At 39.9% G+C, this 25,906-nt stretch overlaps 1 protein-coding gene across 1 annotated transcript; it reads left to right on the top strand.

Moving 5' to 3' along the window:
* The first annotated feature begins 1,939 nt into the window (after positions 1–1,939).
* Positions 1,940–25,871, top strand: fasn (fatty acid synthase). Its single transcript, XM_084435107.1, has 42 exons — positions 1,940–2,167; positions 5,819–5,968; positions 6,253–6,405; positions 7,347–7,520; positions 7,804–8,004; positions 8,638–8,760; positions 9,508–9,623; positions 10,118–10,252; positions 10,384–10,846; positions 11,554–11,741; positions 12,177–12,366; positions 12,504–12,598; positions 12,703–12,837; positions 12,945–13,148; positions 13,444–13,559; positions 13,648–13,823; positions 13,914–14,105; positions 14,678–14,758; positions 14,886–15,071; positions 15,195–15,374; positions 15,457–15,660; positions 16,168–16,481; positions 16,576–16,962; positions 17,168–17,338; positions 17,824–17,939; positions 18,096–18,250; positions 18,462–18,665; positions 18,765–18,915; positions 19,000–19,178; positions 19,575–19,694; positions 19,778–19,900; positions 19,997–20,220; positions 20,308–20,509; positions 21,188–21,339; positions 21,427–21,518; positions 21,622–22,019; positions 22,110–22,298; positions 22,520–22,747; positions 23,356–23,567; positions 23,656–23,754; positions 23,908–24,159; positions 24,260–25,871. The coding sequence occupies exons 2-42, from the start codon at positions 5,842–5,844 to the stop codon at positions 24,395–24,397; spliced, it is 7,545 nt and encodes a 2,514-aa protein (XP_084291233.1). The 5' UTR covers positions 1,940–2,167; positions 5,819–5,841; the 3' UTR covers positions 24,398–25,871.
* The last annotated feature ends 35 nt before the right edge of the window (positions 25,872–25,906 follow it).

Below are 25,906 nucleotides of genomic sequence, written 5' to 3' on the forward strand. Positions count from 1 at the left end.
GAATGAATTCAAGACGCATATTTTCATCACACAAAACTGTCTTTACCAAAAGCGAGTCTCTTTTGAACTTCACTAAAAGAATGATTACTCAAATGTCACTCAAACCACGAGCAAACGATCGTCTAAATCAGACTGCACTTTGCTGTTTGGTGATCTTGCGACATCAAACCACATTTACAGTATCAAACTGATGTGAATATATGATGGTTATGCATTTTTTAGGTTTCTTTTCATGTAAGCACATTATCAATTTGAGAAAACCAATGGAAAAATCTTGAGAAAATAAAAATATTTACAGATTACTGAACTATATGCCAAATAGAATGCTGAAAATAAGGTTTGGTGAAATTTGGTATGGAATTTTGAAATGGAAAATGTGTAGGAACCCTGTCTGATTATACCAATAATGTAGTTTTAATTTATCAATAAACATTTAAATCTGAACATCTGGCTCTGTTAGAGTGAGAGATACTGATTTATAATCCCCCCTTTAGAACAATTATGTTGTCAGATAGGACTCTATATTTTAGTGGTATTTTTATAATTTGATTTATACAAGGACACTTCACATTCAGTGTAATGTGTCTTTTAGTGTGGAGCCCCTGTGCTGTCAAGCCCCTCATAATGACATCACATCCGCAGCAGGTGTAGGATTCCACTCCTCCCATCGTATTGTCCTGACATCACCCTATCTCCTAGCAACACCCTTGCATTCATTCTGATTGGCTCGTTCTACACACCTTCGCTCACTGATTGGTGAATTTCTTTTCACTGGCAACCGTCAAAATGTTATGCCCCGTGTCTCTCACGTGTCTCAAGAGCTCAACAGCGCCACCATTAGACAACGCTGCCATCATGTCGTTACCTCTGCATCTCACCAAAAGTTAAGATATATTAGACATTAACATAAACAATGTACGCAGAATTTTTTTCCCAGAATCTTTTTTTATTTTTTTATTTGTATTAATTATAGTGTGCATATTTGAATACGACTGCTCTATTTAAGCTGAATCCTTAGGCATAAAAAACTAAATGTAGCAAATGTTGCAGCAAAATGACTCCTCATGCAAAAATAATAAATAAATAAATAAATAAAAACAAAAAAAAGCTTGAATACTCTTCTAGTATGATGAACATACTGTATGAGGTAATATGTTCAGACAGTGTAAAAGGGTTGAAATCCTTGAAAAAAATGTTGACATAAGTAGATTGGCATGTTTTATTATCTCTTAAAGAATAATTTTGTTACTTGAAATATTAATTCATCTTGAAAACTTTTTGTCCATCAAATCAAAGTCAATGTAGTGTAGAAACAAAACAGACACTTTAAGAAAAGTATTTCATGAATAATTCACTGATTTATTAGGAAAACTTCGATTCATGACTTTAAAAAAAATATTGAAACTAACAAAATATTTGAAAACTACTTGTAGGAAACGAGATGTTTTTAATATATATATATTTCTAAAAGATTTCTCTCACACATCTTTGAAATCCATTCACACACTGTATAACACATTTTAGATGATGTTGCTCCCAAATCACAAAATATTTAGCTACGTACATTACCTCTTTCTATAACTGAATCCAATCATGTTAATAGGCTACTCAATGTCATTTCTAATGTTAAAATAAGTAATCCATACTAAGTAATGAACAACTAGGACAGACCAACATCCATGCTGTGTTTCAATACCAATCCAGTGTTGCATGCTAAATTTACCCGATTTCAGATTGTTTGCAAATCGCAGACGCACGACCACCGTGTCGCCTTGAACTTGAACTTACTCGATCCCGTAAGGCAGAAATTTGTGCTGCAGTGCATGTGATCATGCCGTGATGAACTTTAGTAACCCAGGCTTTTCAGACGCGTTTTTTCTCTGAAATCAGCCCATCACTGGCTGCGTCTGCAGCCCAGCCTCCTCTCTCATTGGACTGCGCCTCAGAGCCAAATTGTCAGCCCATGTGGCGTGGCCATCGAGGATGTCAGACATTTAAATGAAACAGACACAGGGACTCAGAAGAGCGAGAGTAATTTTTAGGGCTTGGCCAAAGGGGGAACTACGAATCTCTCCATTCTGTACTGGGAGCCGACAACAATTAAGAGGAGTATAAGTCGACTCTATCCCAAAGGATCTGCGGGAAACAGCGGTAATCTGTGAGCGAGGTAAGCGAGCATTTATTATTAATCGTGTCAAATCTAGATCTGTAGTTTAACAAGATGTGCAGATTTCAGACATGTTCAAATTCAAGACTTTTCTGTAACACCATGAAAAAAAAAATTAATATCGCAAAAGAAACCAAATGATTGGTTCTTTTGTGTCGGATCTTTTCAGTGAATCACGAAACGGCTGAATCACCGAATCATTGAACAGAGAATTAAGAGCATTGGAGTGAATTGAGGATGAAATGTATTTTAATAACCGAGAAGCAGGAAATGTTATAAATAAACTGGAAGTGTTTTATGCATATAGCATTTTATTAAAACACGCAAACATTTTTTATCAAAGATATGTAAATTCATTTTAGTTTTTAATGCAGCGCATACACTGCAAAGGGATGTTGGGATCGCGCGATGACGTAATTACGTCATGACGTAAAGTGCAGATTCGCTTTTTTCGACTTGTTCATTGAAGTAAGAATAACGCACAACCTGTTCGAAAGAATCGATTCGTGTAGATGTGTCGAACTTCCCATTACTAGTTTCAACCTAAGGATGTTACACATGTGTGAATATCTATGACCAGCACACTCTTGACTTAAAGTGAGTAAGCTTTTAGCTGGAGGCAGCATAACATAGGATGACACAACGATTCAGCTTTGCCTAAAAGAAACAGCATTATGCAATGAATCTTTCTATTTCTAAACAAAAGTATCAGTGCGCTCACTGAAGAGCTAGTGCGGAATTTATCACTCTTTGAAACCTCCTTGACAAGGTTTGGCATGTAACCAGTGTTTGTCAGTGAGGAGGACGGTAAGATTTGGAGATGCTTGGATCTATATAGTCTAGTTTTTATTGCAGGACTTGTCAGGAATGAACATGCAACCTAGACATCAGTTTTTTTTAATTAACCCTCATGTTCAGTTGACTACCATGTTTATATTAAGTCCCAATGATGTGTGAAAATAACGTGTAATTTAACATCTAATTATCACATTTAGTAAAACCCAGTAGATTATCAGATGATATCAGCTTATAAAGATTTTTCAGAGAATTTTAGCAAGTTCATTGCATTTATTTATGTTTTATATTCATATATCACTTGGTCCAAGCCAGTGGTTTCCAAACTTTTTCTGCCAGGCCCCCCTTTTGAATAGAAAAAATATTTTCAAGTTATAATTTTCATATATATTAGGAATTTAGTAAATATATATTGAATTTAGGCTTTTATTAACATTTAAACAATCATCTCACACATTAGTTGTGGTAAACGGAAGCTCAAGCATGTTCGCTTGATTTGCGATAACCAATGAGGTTCATTCTTGTGTTACGCAGCACGTTTGAGCTTCAGCAAGAACCAATGAGGTTCATTCTCGTGTTACGCAGCACGTTTGAGCTTCAGCAAGAACCAATGAGGTTCATTCTCGTGTTACGCAGCACGTTTGAGCTTCAGCAAGAACCAATGAGGTTCATTCTCGTGTTACGCAGCACGTTTGAGCTTCAGTAAGAACCAATGAGGTTCATTCTCGTGTTACGCAGCACGTTTGAGCTTCAGCAAGAACCAATGAGGTTTGTTCTTGCCCGTCACAAGTAGGTTCGGTTGAGCTTCTGTTTATATTCGCTGATCAATGTTTATATGTGAATAAAAGCCCAAATTAAATCTGTTTATCATATAAAGCGATCGAGTTTCTTCAGCGAATTTGGACTAAACCGCTCAATTCATATGGTTTAGTTTTACGATCTCTTTATGAACTTTTTGAAGTGTCAAAGTGGTAGTTGCCAGTGGAGGGACCGAAATCTCTCAGATTTCAACAAAACGATCTTAGTTTGTGTTCTGAAGATGAATAAAAGTCGTACGGATTTGGAGCGACATGAGGGTGAGTAATTAATTAATGACAGAATTTTCATTTTTGGGTGAACTATCCCTTTAAGGACTGTAAGACTGTAATACTGTCATCAGCTGATGACACACAAGCACCATGGGAGGTTGTTAATCGGAGCTGTAGTTAGGCAAGTGGTCAGCTACATCACAACTCAACGGCTGCTTCGGATCTGGGTCAGGTAGATTACAGTTCAGAAATCTGTTTATTTTCTCGGTCTGCGTTCTGCCATGCATAATGTTGTATTGTGTAAAATGTTAAACAATCAAAATAGTAACGTGTTCATAGTACTACTGGAATACACCTAACCAGTTTAGTGTAGTTTGGTTGACACCAAAATCAATATAACTGTTTTGTGTTGCTGTTTTATCTATAGCTTTGTTGCGCTTTGTTTAGTTCGTTGGATTTTTAACATGTATATATTGTACTATTGCATTAAATTGGCTTTAAATGACTCACACACATGCACGTTTACAGACAAGCTGTTGCATGTGACCACCTGCCCGGCAAAGACTCCTTCCGGTTGTCACTATGGCAACAAAGAGCACTAATTCCTCCTCTCAGACTTACCTGTCCACATTTGCTAATTCTGTTTATGTAATTGTAAAATATTCTTTTTCTAATGAATATCACTTTCCTAAATAACAAGTGATGTGATTTTCATATACACCAAAATATATGGCTTAAATCCACTTTAAAGGGCCTTGATGTCACTTACTACAGTTTAATCATAAAATATTATAAATAATTATTAAATGATTAAGTAGACAATATGACATGCACTATATTTATATGATCGCTTTGTGTGAGAAACGGCCTGAAATTAAAGTCATTATTCTCTGAAAATCCTGCTCTTGAAAAGAAGCGATGTCTGTTTCATGAGTGAATCATATATTTTTGTTCAACCAGTTGTTTAAAATTTCTCCAGTGTGGAAACAAACAATAAAAAGATGCTCACAAGTGTTAGGAAAGGCTTCTCCTATGATTGTCTTTTATTTGGACAATCGTAAATAAGTGTATTCATTTATGATGCACAATTTCTGCAAAATGATCTGACCTACTTATTGGGCACTATATACTTATATATATATACACTAATATGGGCACATGCTGTGGAAGCTTGTTATAAACTAGCCGTTTCATGCTACTTTCTATCTTATTTTTCACATCATCCCTTATTACAGAAAAATACATTACGACTATTTATCTGCATAATATTTCTAGAATTCTTCTTCTGTAGCTTCTGTATAGATGAAATTAACTTGTTCAAGTTGATTTAAAAAAAAAAAAAAAAGATTGTTGTGTTTGCTTATAAAGATAGTAAAATATATCAGATGGCATACTGTACAACTAGATGAGTTGATTTCTCTGTTGGCATATTTAATGCCGTTTCTGTGGTCCTCCAAATTAAAATGAACCCTCCTTTGTGGTTTGAGGAAAGTGGAACAGAGGGACACTGTGTTTGTCACCGCTTCTTGATTGCATTGAATGAACAGGAATCCCATCCATGCTGTTTCTTTGAGTGCTGTGACCCTGAAACGGGGAACAAAAGTGTCCAGCTTTTCAGGCCACGCTCCCACCCCCAAGCACACTCCCCTGCCTATACCCAGTTTTGCACCAACTTGGTGACCCCAACACACAGACCGCTGATTTAAAATGAATGACACATTCACACAGTTCTTGATAATGCCAATGTAGATCAAGCTGACAGAATTCCACCATTTTTCTGTTCATTGACTGACCCCTACTTTCTTTTTCTTTGTCTTTATACTATCAGAATCAAAGAAAATCTAGTCAGAAATGGAGGATATCGTTGTAGCTGGAATTTCAGGTCGCCTTCCTGAGTCTAACAATTTGGAAGAATTTTGGCAGAACCTTTTCAATGGAGTGGACATGGTCACAGAAGACGACAGGCGGTGGAAACCAGGTATGCTAACAATATTCAGTTCAAATAATTGTATCTAATTTTTGATAGCTTTTAGAAACGGTTTGTTTTTTCCGAGGGCCATCCCGATGGTCGCCTTGCCTACCTGGCTGCTGTTCTGTGCTTTTCCTTGTCCGTCTGGCTTTGGGTGTTATGAAAGGCCCGTCTCTCTTCTCTCTGTTGGCACCAAGCTAATACTCTCATTCATGTGCTAAAGCACAAGCAAGCTTAGCACGATGAGTAGAGAGCACTTTTGATTCCTTTTTTTTTTCTTTTTTTTATTCTAGGTCTGTATGGCCTTCCCAGAAGAAATGGAAAACTAAAAGAAATTGACAGATTTGATGCAGCCTTCTTTGGTGTGCATCCCAAACAGGCCCACACCATGGACCCACAGCTGAGGCTTTTGCTAGAGATATCGTACGAGGCCATCGTCGATGGAGGTTAGTATCAGCTGCTCTCTTTTATAATAGGTGTTAATATGAGGTATTTTGTGGTGGCTCATGACATTGCAAAGTGTATAGCTTGCATTTAAAGGATATTTTGTAGCACTTTGCTTATTATTTTTAAATTATTTTTATGATGCTGATTAAAAAACGTAATGTATTTATTATGCTTTAGCTACCCATATGATGTTTTATCAGAAGTTTGTGGTCAGTAATTGTTTTTTCTTTTGAAAGAAGTGAATACTTTTATCCATCAAGGATGCACTGAAGTGGAAGTAATGATTGTAATGAAATAGAAAGATTTCTGCTTTAAATAAATGCTGTTCATGCTATTCATCAAAAAATCCTAAAAAAAAGTACCACGGTTCCCGCAAAAATAATTGCAAAATTTTACCGCAAAATTTTGATAATCATTTTGAAAATAATTTCTTGAGACACCAAATCAGCATATTAGAATGATTTCTGAAGGATCATGTGACACTGAAGACTGGAGTAATGATGCTGAAAATTCAGCTTTGCCATCACAGGAATAAATAACATTTTAAAATATATTAAAATATAAAAGTTATAATTGTAATAATATGTCACATTATTACTGTTTTTACCGTTTGTTAAAACAAATGCATCCTTGATGATCATAAGAGACTTCTTTGAAAAACATAAAATAATTCCCCCAAACTTTTTGAACATAACATATGTTTATTTTGTGTGTGTGTATATATATATATATATATATATATATATATATATATATATATATATATATATATATATATATATATATATATATAGTAAGAGTATTAATTTAAAGTATTTAAATAGAAGGAATACATTTATTTCTTAGTGCTAAACAAGTGATGACAAGTCAAGTTTTTGAAATCCAGTATTTTTACTGATGATTTGCTGCGCATATAGAACAAGTTGATTCTTCCTTTTAGGCATAAACCCAGTGTCCATGCGTGGCAGCAAGACTGGCGTCTACATTGGAGTGAGTGGCTCAGAGGCAGGAGAGGCCTTCAGTAAAGACCCAGAGGAGCTGCTGGGATACAGCATGACGGGATGCCAGCGAGCCATGTTTGCCAACCGCTTGTCTTACTTCTTTGACTTCAATGGTATGCAAACATTACAAGTTTAATTACTAGGTCACCTTGTAGGACAGAATTGGGTAGTCCGAATCTTTGTTTTGAATGACTGTATCGTCATTCTTTTTGTATGGTGTGATGTGTCGTGTGAGGTGATTTGAATAAGTGACTCATTACACAGTCATGTCTTTCACTGGTATAACTTGATTCATACCGGCAACCAGTTGAGATGGATTCCTTAAATCACTTTGTGCGAGAATCCTTTATATGGTCAACCATTAACTGTTGTGTTTGATGTACAACGCACATTCAGGTCCGAGCACAGCCATTGACACCGCATGTTCCTCTAGTCTGCTGGCTCTGGAAAATGGTTTCAATGCTATTCGCCATGGCCAATGTGATGCAGCACTTGTGGGTGGAGTTAACCTGCTGCTCAAGCCCAACACCTCAGTGCAGTTCATGAAACTGGGCATGCTCAGTCCTGAAGGATCCTGCAAGTCATTTGATGCCTCAGGTGAGATTGCGTGCATCTCTGTAACGTCTACAGATTTCTCAGAAAGGTATAAAAGGAATCTGGTTTATCAATCATTGCATAACTTGCTGAATGTCACTCTAAGCCTTCTAAGTGTTTGGTGTTGCATACTGAATACTACATACTAAATACAGTGTGTGAAGCAGCATGCATTATGCAAAAATAAAGGTTTTAAGCAGTAGCATGCTATATTGTCGTCACATTAACTAATCTGATTGCATGTTTTATTTAGCAAATGCTGTCTAGTTTTGTGTAAATAGGTCTAATAAAATATGTAGTCTAATAAAATAGAAAAGAAAAGAAAAGCAGAACAAGAAAAAACAAGAAAAGAGATGTTAAAAGTAGCAGCTGATATTTTTTTCTTGTTCATTTGTCATATGGGAGGTCAAGTCAAATCGAGTGCATTGCATTTTGGCATATAGTACTCAGCGCAGTGTGTTTTGATGAATACTTCACATTTTGGTAAAAGTAGTATTCCATAGAAAATTTGCATATTGCACAAAGTACACTTACTACATACTGCATAAATAGTTTGTGTTATGGTATGCTATTCTGACTACATTTCTGATTTGCACTATTGTTAATGAATGTTCAAAATTTTATTTCACCCTCTAGGAAATGGCTATTGTCGCTCAGAGGCTGCTGTCGCAGTACTCTTGACCAAGAAGTCAATGGCTAAGAGAATCTACGCCACAGTTCTCAATGCTGGCAATAACACAGACGGCTACAAAGAGCAAGGTAAACCCATCCCTCCTTCCCACAGACGTCAAATTTGCCTCAAATTCCCAGAGCATGAGTGAAATCAGCTCGGTTAATGCTTGCCTGCTCTGGTTAGGCTCACTCAAGCCTGGCATTACTGTCAATGCTGGCACTATAAGTGTCCTAGATGCTGGCTTTTCCCCTAGTGCCTTTTGCCACACTTTACACCCCAGTGTTTTTAAACATGACACTCTGCTGAGCGTGAGAGCTGAGGCTGTTTGAAATCTCTGGCATACATCTTGTAGAAACTGATATCAGTCCCCTCTATATCCTGTTGTGTGTCATGTGCTGCAACAGTAAATAGAGGACAGAAGAGTCTGTGCCGTAGCTCACATGTGCGTTTCAGAAGGCATATGAAGAGTTCAGATGCAAAAGTGCCATCTGAAAATTTCTTCTAGAATGATCATTTTTATCAAGCTCGTATATTTAAGTTCAGTAATTTCACTTAAATGACAATTAATAGGTAATTTTCATTGCCATTTAAGTGAAATTGCTGAACTTAAACATGCGAGCTTGATCAAAATTATCATTCTAGAAGAAAATTTCAGATGGCACTTTTGCATCTGAACTCTTCATATGCCTTCTGAAACGCACATGTGAGCTACGGCATCTAGAAAATTTCAGATGACACTTAGAGCTTTTGCATCTGAACTCTTCATATGTCATCGTGATTGATACTTGCATCTGCTTATATTGTGGAATGTGGTGTGTCTTCTCTTTCCCCAGGTGTGACATTCCCATCAGGTGAAATGCAGCAGCGCCTGGTCCGTTCCCTTTATGAGGAGGCCAACATATTACCTGAGCAAGTGGAGTACGTCGAGGCCCACGGTACCGGTACTAAGGTCAGTCAAACGTGAAATTACACATAAAACACACATTAATGTTTTGAGGAGATTTGCACTGAAATTAAAAATAGGAGTGGCTTGATTATTGGAAAAGGAATTGGTCAATATGATTCAGTGAGTAAGTTCAAATTTATATACAAAAAAAAAAGGCGTGGTTTGGCGCTGCAAAGACGATCAGCTGTCCTTCATGTCTCCCTGTAGCATTGTCTTAGGCATCTTTCGTTACGGACATTACAGTTAATTGCTCTTGCCACATCTGCAGTCCTTATGTCTCCTGCAGAAGGATTATGGCATATTCACACAGGTGATCTGGAACCCTGGGCATCTTTCTTCTGGGGTTTTTTCAGAGTCGGTAGAAAGGTCTCTTTAGTGTCCTAGCTATTGTTATTGGAACTGTTTCTTCTGCCTCTGTATGTAAATCCAGTCATGGACCAATAGTCATTTCATCTTGTTGTTTAGTGGATAATAAAAATAATTCTTGTCTTTCACAGGTTGGGGATCCTCAGGAAGTGAATGGCATTGTGAGTGTATTCTGTCAGTCACCGAGGGATCCGCTTCTGATTGGCTCAACCAAATCCAACATGGGACACCCAGAGCCTGCTTCTGGATTGGCAGCTCTTGCCAAGGTAGATAAACTGTCTTTCAAAGAGTCTCCCTGATTAGATGTATGTCAGCTTTTTCTTTAAAAACCTGGTAGCTGAATCCCACATCCCAAATGTGAAGTAAATCAAGTAACTCTCATATTGCATGCATTCAGGTGGTTTTGTCTCTGGAACATGGCGTCTGGGCTCCCAACATCCATTTCCATGATCCAAACCCTGACATTCCTGCTCTGACGGATGGCCGGTTGCGTGTTGTGTCGGAGCCCATACCTGTCCGTGGGGGCATCGTGGGCATCAACTCATTTGGGTTTGGAGGCTCAAATGTCCATGTGATCCTGCGTCCACATGGTTCAAAATCATTGGCTCAAGCTGCACAACCTTCAATCCCCAGACTCCTGCAGGCCTGTGGTCGCACCGAGGAGGCGGTCACTTCCCTCCTCAACAACGCCCAACAGTATAAGGAAAACCCAAACTACCTGTCTCTAATGAATGATGTGTCTGGAGTTCCAACGGCAAGCATGCCCTACAGGGGCTATGCACTGATAGGAGCACAGGGAGAGCTTAAAGAGGTTCAACAGGTCCAGCCCACACCAAGAGCCCTCTGGTTCGTTTGCTCAGGTGAGGAGTCTTATATTGATGATGGTAAATGTTTTAATGAGAGAAAAAGGGGAGAATTTTCAGTAAGATCTTTTGCTCTAAAAGAGCTTGATGTACTATAAAATGCATCCAGTAACTTTTAAAAAAACCGTCCTCTCCTGTCCAAAAATAGCATTTATTGAAAGCAGGCTGCAAACATTTTTAATGTAATGATTTGATTAAAAACAAGAAAGCTGGTGCTATTAGATACTGTTAGTCCTAAACAAAATAGCTCCTAAACAGCTCAACTGATTTCAACATTGATGATAACAATAGATGTTTCTTGATCCGATATTAGAATGATTTCTGAAGGATCATGTGACACTGAAGACAGGAGTTATGATGCTGAAAATTCAGCTTTGCGTCACAGGAATACATTACATTTTTTAAATATATTCATAAAGAAAACAGTCCTTTTAATCTGTAATAATATTTTGCAATATTGCTTTTATACTGTATTTTTATTTATTTAAATAAATACAGCCTTGGTGAGCATAAGAGACTTCTTTCAAAAACATAATAATAATGTTTCCAAACTTTTGACAGGTACTGTATGTATCCCTTTTAAGCTTATTATTCAGAGGGAGTCAGTCACCATAGTGGAAAAGCCTCTACACATGATCACATTGGCTGAATTTTTAATTCTGGGTTATGTCTTTCTTTGTATCTGCATCTCCATCTCCTGCCAGGAATGGGCACACAGTGGGCCGGAATGGGCCGTAGCCTGATGCAGCTGCCTGAATTCCGGGAGTCAATCCAGCGTTCGGATGTGGCTCTGAAGGAAACTGGGCTGTGTGTGTCTCGCTTGCTCATGGATGCTGATGAGAGCACGTTTGAAGACACTGTTCATGCATTCGTTGGTCTTGCAGCCATCCAGGTCAGTCCCCTCCAGCTCTAGAGACACCATGTACAGTGCCAGAGTAAAAGGAACAGGACTGACATCAGCAGAATTTCTCAATGACACAATGACCCCTGTAAACTTTGCAACTGATACCAGCTGCCAAATATTGCAATACAGTGGCACAATCCGTCATGATTTCAACAGTCACTCCGTCTGCAAGGCTGTCTTGTAAAGAGATAGTTCATCCAAACTATCTGTCATCATTTTCTCAGCCTGCATGTTTCAACCTTTATGGCTCAAACAAAGCACACTTGCATATTTAAACTAGTCACTTATTTTCGAGATACAACATTTTTACAAGACAAAAGGTCATTTTTGACATCAAACCTACTACACTTGCTAATTGTGCACTCACAGTTGTAGGGCTGACCATCTTTCTTCAACCTGAATGCATTCCTGTCAATTTTCCAGGTCGCCCAGATTGACATGTTGCGGAAGATTGGTCTGCAGCCTGATGGGATCGTGGGCCATTCTGTGGGAGAGCTAGCATGTGGTTACGCCGATGGCTCCCTGAGCCACAGCGAGGCCGTTCTAGCCGCTTACTGGAGAGGACGCTGTATTAAAGAGGCCAACCTGCCCCCGGGGGGCATGGCTGCAGTGGGTTAGTGTGACAGCAGATTCATCCACAAGATTTGCTTCATTAACGACTCAAAGCCCAAAGCGTCCCTCCATGGGGGATTTGCCTAAAGCTTACCAATGGTATCTTTTACCAACCCTCCCATCATTTCCCTCCTTTAGGCCTAACGTGGGAAGAATGCAAAGCTCAATGTCCACAGGGTGTCGTTCCTGCTTGTCACAATGCTGAAGACACTGTCACCATCTCAGGCCCTCAGGTACATGCACTCAAGAAAATAATAAATATATATAAAATGTATAGAGTGTTTATAGAATGACCGTATGCATTCTAGTACCTAACAGTAAGTGTTTGGTTATGCAGGACTCTGTCAGCAAGTTTGTTGCCCAGCTGAAAGAGAGCGGTGTGTTTGCCAAAGAGGTGCGCAGTGCCGGTGTGGCTTTCCACTCATACTATATGGCCTCTATCGCACCAGCCCTCCTGACTGCACTGCAGAAGGTAAGTTGGTGAAGCATCACAGTGTCCCAGTGCCCTCTGGTGGCCATTAACATCTCAAAACCTCATAGATTAACACTGAATACCTGTGTGTGTATGTGTTTTTGTAGGTAATAAAGAACCCAAGGCCTCGCTCAGCACGCTGGATCAGCACGTCCATCCCGCAGCCGGACTGGGAGAGCCCACTGGCACTCTACTCTTCTGCAGAGTACCACGTCAATAACTTGGTCAGCCCTGTGCTCTTCCAGGAGGGACTCAATCATGTGCCAGATAATGCGGTGGTAGTAGAAATTGCCCCTCATGCTTTGCTGCAGGTAACAGTTCAATTCAATTAGAGTTTTGGTATATACAGCTTTAAGATAATATAATTTATGCGTTTAGTAAACATCATGCATCCAGTAGTTAAGCAAACACATGAACATGTTAGGCAATGATTATAGCTTGTGATCGGAGTGATTATAATATAAGGATAATATTTGACATATGTAGGGATAGGAAATTATTTTATTACTTTTTATTTTAATTATTTATCAGTGTCTGAACCCAGTTCACATGCCTTGAAGATTTAAATGTAGATCCACTATTATTAACATACTGTTTCACCTTCAGGCCATCCTGAAGCGGAGCCTAAAACCAACCTGCTCCATCCTCCCCCTAATGAAAAGAGGGCATGTCAACAATCTGGAGTTCTTCCTCTCTCATGTGGGCAAGATCCACATGAATGGGTTGGTTTTTATGCTCTTCATTCCCAAACTGTTTTGATGTGACATTTCAAATGTTAAATGACTGATGGTGACTCTTTTGTACTTACAGAATAAACGTGAACAGTAATAATTTGTATCCAGCTGTGGAATACCCTGTTCCGACAGGGACTCCCCTCATCTCCCCTCACATTCAGTGGGATCACTCCCAGATCTGGGACGTGCCCAAGGTGGAGGACTTCCCTGCTGGCTCAGGGGGATCCACCTCTGCCACCGTGTACAATATTGGTGGGTAGTTGTGAAGTTGAAATCATTGGTTTTCTCATTTTTGATGTGGTGTCATGTTCATTTTTGAATGCCTGGCTCTTTTTTGTGCAGACATGAACCCAGAGTCTCCCGATTACTACATGATTGGTCATTGTATCGATGGCCGGGTGCTGTACCCAGCCACAGGATACCTGGTTCTGGCCTGGAGGACTCTAATGAGATCACTAGGCACAGTCATGGAGCACACTCCTGTTACATTTGAAGACGTCACCATCCATAGAGCCACCATCCTACCCAAGACAGGTAAAAGATTTGTTTTCTTTGTACTGTAAGTCTGGACATCTTTGATATTGAAGCCTGTTTCCACTTTAGAATAATAATTAAAAAGATAATTGCAACTGTTTCACACGGTTGTCACTCTTTATCTTACAATGAGGACTTTAATGTAATTGCAATTTTATATTTGCGAACTTCTATCTCACTATTGCACCATTATAGCTCACAATGTGACTTATTTATAAAATATATATTTTCCACCTTATTTTCCCAAAAATAAATGTACACGGATTAAGATTTTTTTTTTTTTTTTAAGAAATTAATACAGAAAGGAATCATTGAATTGATCAAAAGATTTGTTTAAAATCACTGCTGCCACACTTTAAATCACCAAAGCATTTCTCTTCCCATTGGGTTTTCTCGATGCGTCACTGTTATTTTTCAGCCTTTGAGCATGACAGTTAATTTTTTAAAGAAGTCTCTCTCCAAATTATTTCAACCCCAAACTTATTTATATACTTTTAAGTAAGTTTGACCATATAGAACAGACTTTGTGGTTTAGAGGTAACCGGATTGTTTTTGTGTGCACTGCATCACAGGGTCTGTCCAGCTGGAGGTGCGACTCATGCCCGCCACTAACTGTTTTGAGGTGTCGGAGAATGGAAATCTGGCTGTCAGTGGTGAGTTTCCAGACTGTTTGCAAAATTGTAGTCAAGATGAGACCACTTTCGCAACAGACTTTTGTGAGTTGACAAGACATTGTATTTCAGACTCATCATCATGCTCTTATACCCTTTCTGGTTCCAGGTAAAGTGAGTGTCTTGGAAGACACTGGACTTGATGCTTTCCATGCTGAGCTGAATAAACCACTGCCTGCAGTCAAGGAAGATCCCAAACTGCTTTTGAAAGCCGGGGACATCTACAAAGAGCTGCGTCTGCGTGGATATGACTACGGCAAGACCTTCCAGGGAATACTGGAATCTAACAACGCAGGTAATTCCCTTTAAAAATGTACCTCAAACTTAATTTTAGAGATAATTTGGCTAAAACATTGTGAAGATAAAAAAATATGATTCGGCCAATCCTAAATTCTTAATATTCTGGTTCTTCTCGCAGGTGACTGTGGAAAACTTCACTGGACGGGTAACTGGGTGACATTTTTAGACACCATGTTGCAGATGATCGTAGTGGGGCTGCCTGGTCGCAGTTTGAGACTGCCCACTCGCATCCGCTCTGTGTGTGTGGACCCAAAACGTCATGAGGAGAGGGTGAACGAGTATGCAGATGACCAGAAAGGTATCAGACACACCAACTAGCAGAAGTCTAACTTAACCTGACCTAATTTGAAACTTATCTGACCAATATGTCTTCTCCTCAGCTGTGGACGTTCATGTTAATCGTTGTCTGGACAACATAACAGCTGGAGGAGTTCAGATCTGCGGACTTCACGCTACCGTAGCACCCCGTCGCCAACAGCAGCAGACTCCGCCCACTTTGGAGGAATTTGTCTTTGTTCCCAATGTGGACTCAGATTGCCTGAGAACCAATGAGAAACTTGGAGACCAACTGAGACATTGCAAAGGCATGTTCTGATTTTCACTTCATTGAGAAATGCAACATGGCATGGCAAAGATTTTTTTTTATTTTTTTTTTATATATATATATATTTTTGAAAAGTCTCTTATGCGCACCAAGGCAGCATTTATTTGATAAAAAATTAAGTAAAATTGTGAAATATTATTAAAAATTATCTTACTTTTCAGAAGAAGTTTCTCCAGTCTTTAGTGTCACATGATCCTTTAGATATCATATAAGTTCAAAAGATCAGCATTTATAAAAAAAAAAAAAAAAAAAAGGTTTTGGAACATTATAAATGTCTTTCTTTTGATCGGTTATGTATATCCACTAGCTTATTAAAATATTAAACTGCTCTCACAGACATGAGTCACTATGGTGTTTACGTACCATATTTTACAATCATAATATTTATTTCAAGTTATTTAATTTTTGCCCCGATTGTCAATTTTCTATGGTATTTTTCTCTTTTTTTAGTGGCACTATACTTACTATTTCCGTTTTGTATGCACAGGTCTAATACAGCGTCTCCAGAAGAAGCTGGCCAATCAGGGAGTGAAGATCTCCATCCCTGGGTTAGAAGATTCGAACGAGGGTCAGCTGATTGGAGCAGAGGCGGAAAAAGGTCTGTTGCGGCTGCTCTCGGTGCTGTGCGGACTGGAGCTGAACGGGAACCTGCGCTCTGAGCTGGAACAGACGGTGGAGAAGGAGAGAGACTGTCTGCTGCAGGACCCTCTGCTCAACGGCCTGCTGGACTCCCAGGCGTTACGCCACTGCTTGGACACGGCCCTCGAGAACAGCACTCCTGGAAAACTCAAAGTCCTGGAGGTATGGTGAATCATTTATTTAGGATTATAAAGGGCAGATTATTCAGAGGTGGACGACATGGTTGAAGTTCTCAACATTTATTCTTCTCCTTCAGGCTCTAGCTGCCAATGGCCGTGTGTTTTCTCGGGCTGTCGGTCTCCTCAATATCCAGCCGATGTTGCGTCTCGACTACACCGCATCAGATGTCTCCACTGACCAGCTTTCTGCTCACCAGAGCTCCCTGGAGGAGCAGGGCATCTCATCTGCTCAGTGGGACCCTCTACAGGGCCCAGCAACAGGCGGTCTGGATGGAGCTGACCTGGTTGTGTGTAACTGTGCAGTAGGACCGACAACCAATCCTGCATCTCTTATCGAGAACCTGACTTCAGCTGCAAAAGAAGACGGTTTTGTTTTGCTACACACGCTACTCAGAGGAGACACTCTAGGGGAGACGGTAGCTTTCCTCACATCTCAAAGCAACCAGGAGGGTTTGTTGACTCAGGTGTGTGCCTAAAAATGCCCTTTTCTTCTTGAAGTGGTCAGATCAGACAACATAAATGAAAGTGACATATTCAAGTAACAATGCTGTACTTAAAGAATAACATTTAAAGAACAAATGAAACAATGACAAGTTATTTATTTTATTTTTCCTGGCTTATTGCAGTGTTCTCAGATTCTAAACAGTTTTTTTTGGTGTGTTTTTTCAGACTGAATGGGAGAAGCTTTTCCATAAGGCCTCTTTAAATGTGGTCATGCTAAGAAAATCCTACTACGGCTCCGCTCTGTTCCTTTGTCGCCGTCACCAACAGTCCTCTCATAAACAGCCCATCCTTATTTTTGTGGACCCTACTGACTATAAATGGGTGGAGACTCTGAAGGTAAGTGTTATAGTCTGCATGAAATATAAACTCACCCCATCTGTTTTGTAAATGCTTGTTATGGGACTTATTGTGAACGATTCAGCCATTTCTTTTTTTTTGTCTTATCTTAATTTTTAATTTTGACCTTGTGATGTCTAATCAAAATATCATAATTCAGTCTTTTGGTGAAAATGACAAGACTTCCCTCTGGTGATAATTCTTCTCTAATTGTTTAGTCTGGTTAAACCCTGCCTATTCATTATTGACTGCAAGCTTGCAATGATTTTTGAGTTCAATACCCACATCTCAAAATCCAATACATTGCACTGGGATGTATATCACAATGTGGAAGAAAAGATCTGTCGCTACTTTTGTTTCATCACAACTTCATTCATGCATTAGTGGTGTTGCCAAAGCCACTAAGAGCACTTGCCAAACACCCAGCAACATGCTAAAACCAAATGCATGCCTCTAACCCTTTCTGTCTCCCTCTTTCTCCTTAGAGCACTTTAGCTGAGTCATCTGATATCCCAGTCTGGCTCATTGCCACAAAGGGGCATAATGGAGTGGTGGGAATGGTGAACTGCCTCAGACAGGAGCCTGGAGGCAACCGTATACGGTCCGTCCATTTACTGTGCACTTAGTGTTCAACATATATGCTACTGTTATATCAGCATATTTTTTGTTGTTAAGATTATGCAATTGACTACTTTTTTTTTTAGTATAGATGTATATGTAGTATTAATTTACATGGTCTTTTTCTCCTCCCCAATAGGTGTGCATTTGTTTCTAATTTAAGTAAGGACGCTGCAGTCCCCTCGCTTGTTCCTACCGAAAAGGGGATGAAGGCATTACTGAAGAAGGATCTGGTCATGAACGTGTATCGTGATGGGCTGTGGGGCGTTTTCAGGCACCAGTTGTTAACACAAGGTGAAATAGGAAGTCAAATAAGACTTACAGTGACATATCACAAGTCCAATGTACAATGGAGAGGATTTATTGCTATTTTATAATACTTTTATGTGTATTACTTTGAATAAATTCATTTTATTTTATCATATGCAAAGTGAACCTCTTTAGATTGTAACTTAGTCTTTTGAGCACATTGTGATCATCCTCTGTTCTGCGTGTTTCTGTTTAGATCTTAGTGAGGAGTTGATCGAGCAGGCGTACGTGAACGTTCTGACCCGTGGTGACCTCTCATCGCTGCGCTGGATCGCTTCCCCGCTGCGTCATTTTGTCCCTTCCAACCCCAACGTGCAGCTCTGCCGCGTTTACTACTCCTCCCTCAACTTCAGAGACATCATGCTGGCCACTGGCAAACTGCCTCCAGATGCCATCCCTGGTTTGTACCCAATCCTGTTTTTGACTAAGTGAGATCTTTGCACGCTAGCTTACCCTAAAAAGACTTCGGAAAGAGACTCTTCTCTTTTTGTCCACGTAGGAGACATAGCGCTGCAGCAATGCATGCTGGGAATGGAGTTTTCAGGGCGAGACCCCAGTGGGCGACGTGTAATGGGTTTGCTGCCAGCTAAAGGCCTGGCCACCTGTGTGGATGCAGACAAGCGCTTCCTTTGGGATGTTCCATCCAGCTGGTGAGACCCTCAGCACCTTTGAATCTGAATTGGGAGTTTTCTCCCAAAGCTCTCAATGCTAAGTGAAGCTGTGTTTATGTGCAGGACGCTGGAGCAGGCTGCCTCCGTTCCTGTGGTGTATGCCACCGCCTATTATTCCCTAGTGGTGCGAGGGCGTCTGAGGCCTGGAGAGAGTGTGCTGATCCATTCAGGCTCTGGAGGGGTGGGACAGGCCGCTATTGCTATTGCACTTAGTATGCGCTGTCGAGTCTTTGCAACTGTGGGTAAGTAACACACTTTTACTTCCTGAAGAGTTTAACCCTGAACATCAAATAGATGTGATTTGTAATGAACACTGGTAAACTGAAGCTCTTTGCTTGTGGCAACTCCAAATGCATCTTATCTTATACACATACATGTAATTGTACAACTGCTGTAAATATGCTCTTTCCTGTAACAAGCACTATAACTAGTGATGCACCCGAATTTCAGCAACTGAATATATTAGGCAGCAGTGTTTATTTATTTATAGGGCAGAAATCATTGTGATTCTCCTATGTCATGCTTTCTATTTCATGCACAAACCACTTACTGAATTTAAAGGATATTTTCCAAGAACTTTGACTAAAACAATGAAAATGAACATCATAACATAAAAATGATCTAATTTTGATTCGCAGGTTCTGGAGAGAAGAAGCAGTACCTGCAGGAAAGGTTTCCTCAGCTTACGGCAGAATCCTTTGCTAATTCCAGAGACACCTCGTTTGAACAGCATGTACTGCTCCACACGCAGGGCAAAGGTGAATACCTACACAGCAGCATTGAATCTAATATTATTGTGGATTGAAGTATTAAACAACTGTGTTCGTATGTGTGTTTTCAGGAGTTGATTTGGTTCTAAACTCCCTTGCTGAAGAGAAGCTGCATGCCAGCTTGCGTTGTTTGGCCAGACATGGTCGTTTCCTGGAGATCGGCAAATATGACCTTTCCAACAACACACCGCTAGGTGCGTCCCAGATCCTAGATTTATTATTCTCATACTTTTACACTTGAAATGCATTCCATGTTTTAAATGTAATTGCCCATGATGTTCCTGGTACAGGTATGGCTCTGTTCCTAAAGAACGTGGCCTTCCACGGCATTCTGCTGGACGCTTTGTTTGAGGAAGGCAACAGGGAATGGGAGGAGGTGTCCGAGCTGTTGAAGAAGGGAATCACTAGTGGGGTCGTTCAGCCATTACGTACCACAGTCTTCGAGAGGAATCAGGTGGAGGACGCCTTCCGCTACATGGCTCAGGGCAAACACATCGGCAAAGTCCTTCTGCAGGTAAGGATGGTGGTTAATGTTAAAGAACCTGCCATGAAAATGAGATATTGGATGTTAGATTTCTTATACTCTCCTTTCACCACTCAGGTACGTTCAGAGGAGACGAGCAGCACTGTTCCTGCAGCTTCTCCTCTCTCTATCCCCGCTATCTGCCGTACCTTCTGCCCTGCCTCTCTCTCGTACATCATCACTGGAGGCCTGGGTGGTTTCGGGTTGGAGCTGGCCCACTGGCTCACTGAGAGAGGTGCTCGTAAACTGGTGCTGACTTCACGGTCTGGCATCCGCAACGGTAAATATGCCCTAGGTTTTCATGTCGATGTTGGTCCGTGTTTTTATTGTTAACTAAAACTTCCTAAAATTACTAATACTGAAATAAATAAATTAAAAAAGCTAATAGAAATATCAAAAACTAATAAAAATTACAAAAACGCATGACAAAATTACTAAAACTATTAAAAGTCATTTTTGATTCATTGAAATAAAATATTAATATTTGATTACAAACAAACTTATACAAATTTGAAATCTTGCCCTGGCAACTAACTGAAATAAATTAAGTTGAAGTACTAAAATACTGTATACTGAAAAACTAATTACAAAAGCACATCACAAAACTACTAGAACTATTCAAAGTCATGTTTGTGAATTGAAATATAGCTTTGAAATAATATAAATTTAATAAAATATAAATATTAGATAAACTTGCCTTTTAACTAAAATTAAATAAGTTAAAATGACTCAAAGTTACTAAAATGACTCAAACTAAAATAAATATAAATTAAAGCTAAAAATAAATAAATAACAAAAGCACAACAAAAATACTAAAGCAAATTAAATTAAAGTGAAAACTAAAAAGAAAAAAAAGCTTTATTATAATATTAAATACTATAATGGTATATAAACAATGCAAAAATAACATTGATGTTGGTCAGGGCAGCACTCTAAAACATGTTTGTTTTCTTGACAGGTTATCAAGCCAAACGTATTCGAGAGTGGCAGGCCATGGGCATCCAGGTCCTCGTGTCCACTAGTGATGTCAGCACCATGGGAGGGACGGAGCGTCTCATCACTGAGGCCTGCCGCTTGGGGCCAATTGGTGGCATCTTCCACCTTGCCATGGTAGCGTTCAATCTTTGCTTTCAGGTCACTTTCCTTTGTAGTCAATGTAAGGACGACTGTAAAACTGAAATACTCTCCATAATGTAGGTCCTTCAAGATGGCATGCTGGAGAATCTGACCCCACAGCAGTTCATTGATGTCAATAGACCCAAATATGATGGAACCATCAATCTTGACAAGTAGGGAATGATTTGACACTGTGATGCAGACTAAATATCTTCTTCCTTCATCCGTTCACTTGTGGCTGTGATGAATTTGAATAAATGTCTCCTTTTTCCACAGCGTGACTAGGCAGAAGTGCCCACAGCTTCAGCAGTTTGTGGTGTTCTCCTCGGTCAGCTGCGGCCGTGGTAACGCTGGCCAGAGCAACTACGGCTTCGCCAACTCAACCATGGAGCGAGTGTGTGAGCAGCGCCGGCACGACAACCTGCCGGGCCTGGCCATACAGTGGGGCGCCATTGGAGATGTGGGGGTCGTCTTGGAGACTATGGGTGGCAATGATGCAGTGATTGGTGGCACGTTGCCCCAGCGCATGTCTTCCTGTTTGGAGGTGCTGGATAGGTTTCTGTGCCAGCAGAAGCCTGTAATGTCCAGCTTTGTGTTGGCAGAGAAAGTGGTGGTTGCTAAAGGAGAAGGAAGCGGACAGAGGGACCTGGTGGAGGCTGTGGCTCATATTCTGGGTAAAGGCACAGACCTGAAATGTTCAAAGCTTGATAAGTTGCACTTTATTCTAATGCTTTCAAAGTAACAGTGTAACCTATTCTGCTCAGGTGTGCGCGACGTGAACAGTTTGAATGCTGACGCCTCATTGGCTGATCTGGGTCTCGATTCGCTGATGGGTGTTGAGGTTAGGCAGACGCTAGAGAGGGACTACGACATCGTCATGGCAATGAGGGAAATCAGACAGCTAACCATTAACAAGCTGCGGGAGCTTTCCAGCCAATCAGGAGGGAAAGAGGGTGAGCATGTGATCTTGAGAAGTGATGTACAGCCACAACCAATATTGATACCCTTACATTTCTGAATAACATGATTTGTTATCCACAGTATCTTAAATAAGCATTAAGAAAGTTGTTAAAAGATTTAAAATAACTTCAGGAGATGAAATTTCATGTTTTGGAGGAAATGTTGCATTATTTGGAGAAGCAAAATGCATCAATATAATAACTTTTCCTCCCAGAGTCCCGAGCTTCTCCTGCAAAGCGCTCTGGTGCTCAAGCTCTGCTGGAGTCAGATCTCAGCCGGATGCTGGTGAACCCTGATGGCCCCACGGTGGCCCCGCTGAACGAGGTCCAGAGTGCCGAGAGGCCTTTGTTCCTCGTCCACCCCATCGAGGGCTCCATTGCCGCCTTCCGCACTCTCACCGGAAAGCTTAGCGTGCCGTGCTATGGCCTGCAGTGCACTAAAGGTACAAACACAAGCTCAGTGATCACTTTTCACTGTTACACGGGTGAAACTCACTTAAGACATTTACCAAACGTCCGAATGCTGGAGTCTGGAGTGCTTTGTTATGCTTTGATGGTATAGATAGATAGATAGATAGATAGATAGATAGATAGATAGATAGATAGATAGATAGATAGATAGATAGATATACACACACACTATTAGGGGAGACTGAAAGCAAATATAAAATTGCCATTTACACCAAAACTATCTGCCATCTTTTGGTTTAAAAGATAAAACTAAAACAATATCATCACATATTAAAATATTTACACTGAGAAAAACTAGATCTTAATGTTGGATTTATTATTACAGAGTGGTTAAGTAAAATGTAAACACACATATATATATATATATATATATATATATATATATAATATATATATATAACACGCACTATATACATATATCAAAGATATTATTACTTTGTGGTATATTTCTGATAAAAGGCAAAAGCTAATTAGTAATATTACTTAATAGTTTTTTTATTTTATTGAATTTTATTTCATTTGTTCAGATTCAGACCTGTAATATTTTTTTTCCTGTTATTCGTGTTTTGTCTATTTGTAGCCGCGCCTCTAGACAGTATCCAGGGTCTTGCTGCTTACTACGTGGAGTGCTTGAGGCAGGTGCAGCCAGAGGGGCCGTATCGCATCGCTGGCTACTCGTTCGGTGCATGTGTGGCTTTTGAGATGTGCTCACAGCTGCAGGCAGCCAAATGCCCCGTGGAATACCTCTTCCTGTTTGACGGCTCGCACTCTTACGTGGCGGCATATACACAGGTGCTATAAAAGAGCTCAGAAAACCCCAAAACAGGAAATAAAAATGGTGTGCCAGGCCACATGGTAATCATTTTCTTCTCTCTAACAGAGTTACAGAGCCAAACTGACCCCTGGCAAAGAGTCTGAGGCAGAGACTGAAGCTCTATGTGCTTTTATCCAACAGTTCACCGGCATTGAGTATAACAAGGTACATAAACAACTGTTAATTTGTGGTTTATTCTTCAAAAGATTTTTGATTCATTTCAAATGTTCCTTTCTAAACTGACAAATCAGACAACACTTACCTCATCATCGTTCAGTTGCTTTAATTCAATGCTAAATCTAATGGTTCTCCACACAGCTGTTGGAGACATTGTTACCTCTGTCGGATCTGGAGGCTCGTGTGAACAAGGCTGTGGATCTGATCACATCCAGCCATAAGAATGTCAGCCGAGATATGCTCCATTTTGCTGCTTCTACATTTTACCACAAACTGAAGGCTGCCGACCGCTACGTTCCAACTTCCAAGTATCACGGCAATGTCACCCTGCTGAGAGCCAAGGCCAGCAGCGAGTACGGTGACGGTTTAGGATCTGACTACAAGCTGAATGAGGTAAATATATGGACAGCACTTTTAGGGGATACTGAAAGCTTTTAAGTTTAGTGTTGTGCATCCCTGCAGTGTTAACGATTGGATTGTGTTATGTCTCCAGGTGTGTGACGGGAAGGTGTCCGTTCATGTGATCGAGGGAGACCACCGGTCCTTCCTGGAGGGAGAGGGTGTGGAGTCCATCTCAGGCATCATCCACAGCTCACTGGCTGAGCCCAGAGTCAGCACCAGAGAGGGCTGAACCTTGCGGCAAACATCTTTTACTTCTTTTGTTTCACCCTTACTCTGTTGCTTTCACCTGTCAAACCAAAACACTGTGTCTCGGCGTATTAAAGCATGCATGTCTGTGATCTCTTCATACCTCTCACACACACACAGAAGCCTTTTCCTTCTCATCTTTCTCATTCTCTTGATGTCTTAGTTGCTTATCACTATTTACATCTCACTAAAAGTTTATATTCCACACAAAACAAAACCGTTGCACACTGCTTGCTTTACGGTTAAGAATCAATCAGCTGTTCTATAAATCATCATACGTTACTGTGAAATATAACGTCACTATTTTCTAGCATGCCATCACTGACACTGTACAAGTCTGCTAAAGGTTCTGTCAAACCTTCGTATTCATGTTCATACATCTTTGCATATCCAACCTAATGATGCGGACTGCAAGTCAAGGCTGCATTCAAAACCACATATTAGCTAGCCGTTAGGAATATAGTTGCGCACATAGCTGAGATTGCTGTTTACCAATTTTGAGTGGTCACTGATGCTTCAGCAGTACTAGTTGATAGCGTACCTGTTTGACTTCTGTTTACTGTAGCATTGTTTTTCTTTTCTGAATGATATTTGCTGGTTCTCTTGTTGTTGCTGAACATCTAAAATAGTGCTGCAATAATCGTGTAATTGATGTTTATTTAAAAGGGAAAATATGTATGAAAAGAACATTCCTGGATGAAAGGAACAATTAAGAGAGCTGGTTAATTGACTTCTTGTTAATGTTTACGTTGAAGTTAGGGGTTAATTTTGGAACATTTGTTACTTAAAAAAGAAAATAATGTCTCACTATTGCACTAGCTAAAAGCAAAATGCTTTTATGACACTGATGTGAAATGCCTGGCAATCCAGAGTGAATCATCTCGGCTCGTACTGAAATGTTGCTTCGCTGCTTAACTGTAGACCTGTAACTGGAGTATTAATCTTGTATTGACGTTTCTAATCCTCTTTTGAGGATGGTACCAACATTCCTTATTTCAGGTGTCTCTCAGATGTGTACCTTCTCCCAAAATGCTCTGTAATTAATTGACTGCTTGAATACTTCAGATGTTAGTCGTAGCAAATTCGTGTGGCTCGGTCCGCATTAAACGCAAGCTCAGTTCATAGTGCAAATCATATGATTTATCCTAAATCTTGCCCGAATGAAGTGTTATTTGGTGTAGGAGTGAATTTTGGGATGTATGAGTATTTTCTTGGCAGTGACATGTTTACTGACTTTCTCTTTCTGTTATGGCAGAGGAAAGTCTTCTTTTAGAAAGCAAATCACTACACATTTCTGAGACTAATTGTTCTAAAAGTCAGTGACGAACTGTGATTTCTTTCAATGTTAAGTGCAAAGCTGAAAGTGCTAGAGCTCATTTTTCTATTATTCAATTTTTTTGGTGTAATTTTCCCAGTATTTATTGTACTAGTTCAAATAAAAAGCTATTACTAACATACACATCTGTGTACTGGTTTGTTTTCTTATCGACCA

The sequence above is a fragment of the Rutilus rutilus genome (genome assembly GCF_951802725.1).
Source record: "Rutilus rutilus genome assembly, chromosome: 16".
Classification (NCBI taxonomy): Eukaryota; Metazoa; Chordata; class Actinopteri; order Cypriniformes; family Leuciscidae; genus Rutilus; species Rutilus rutilus.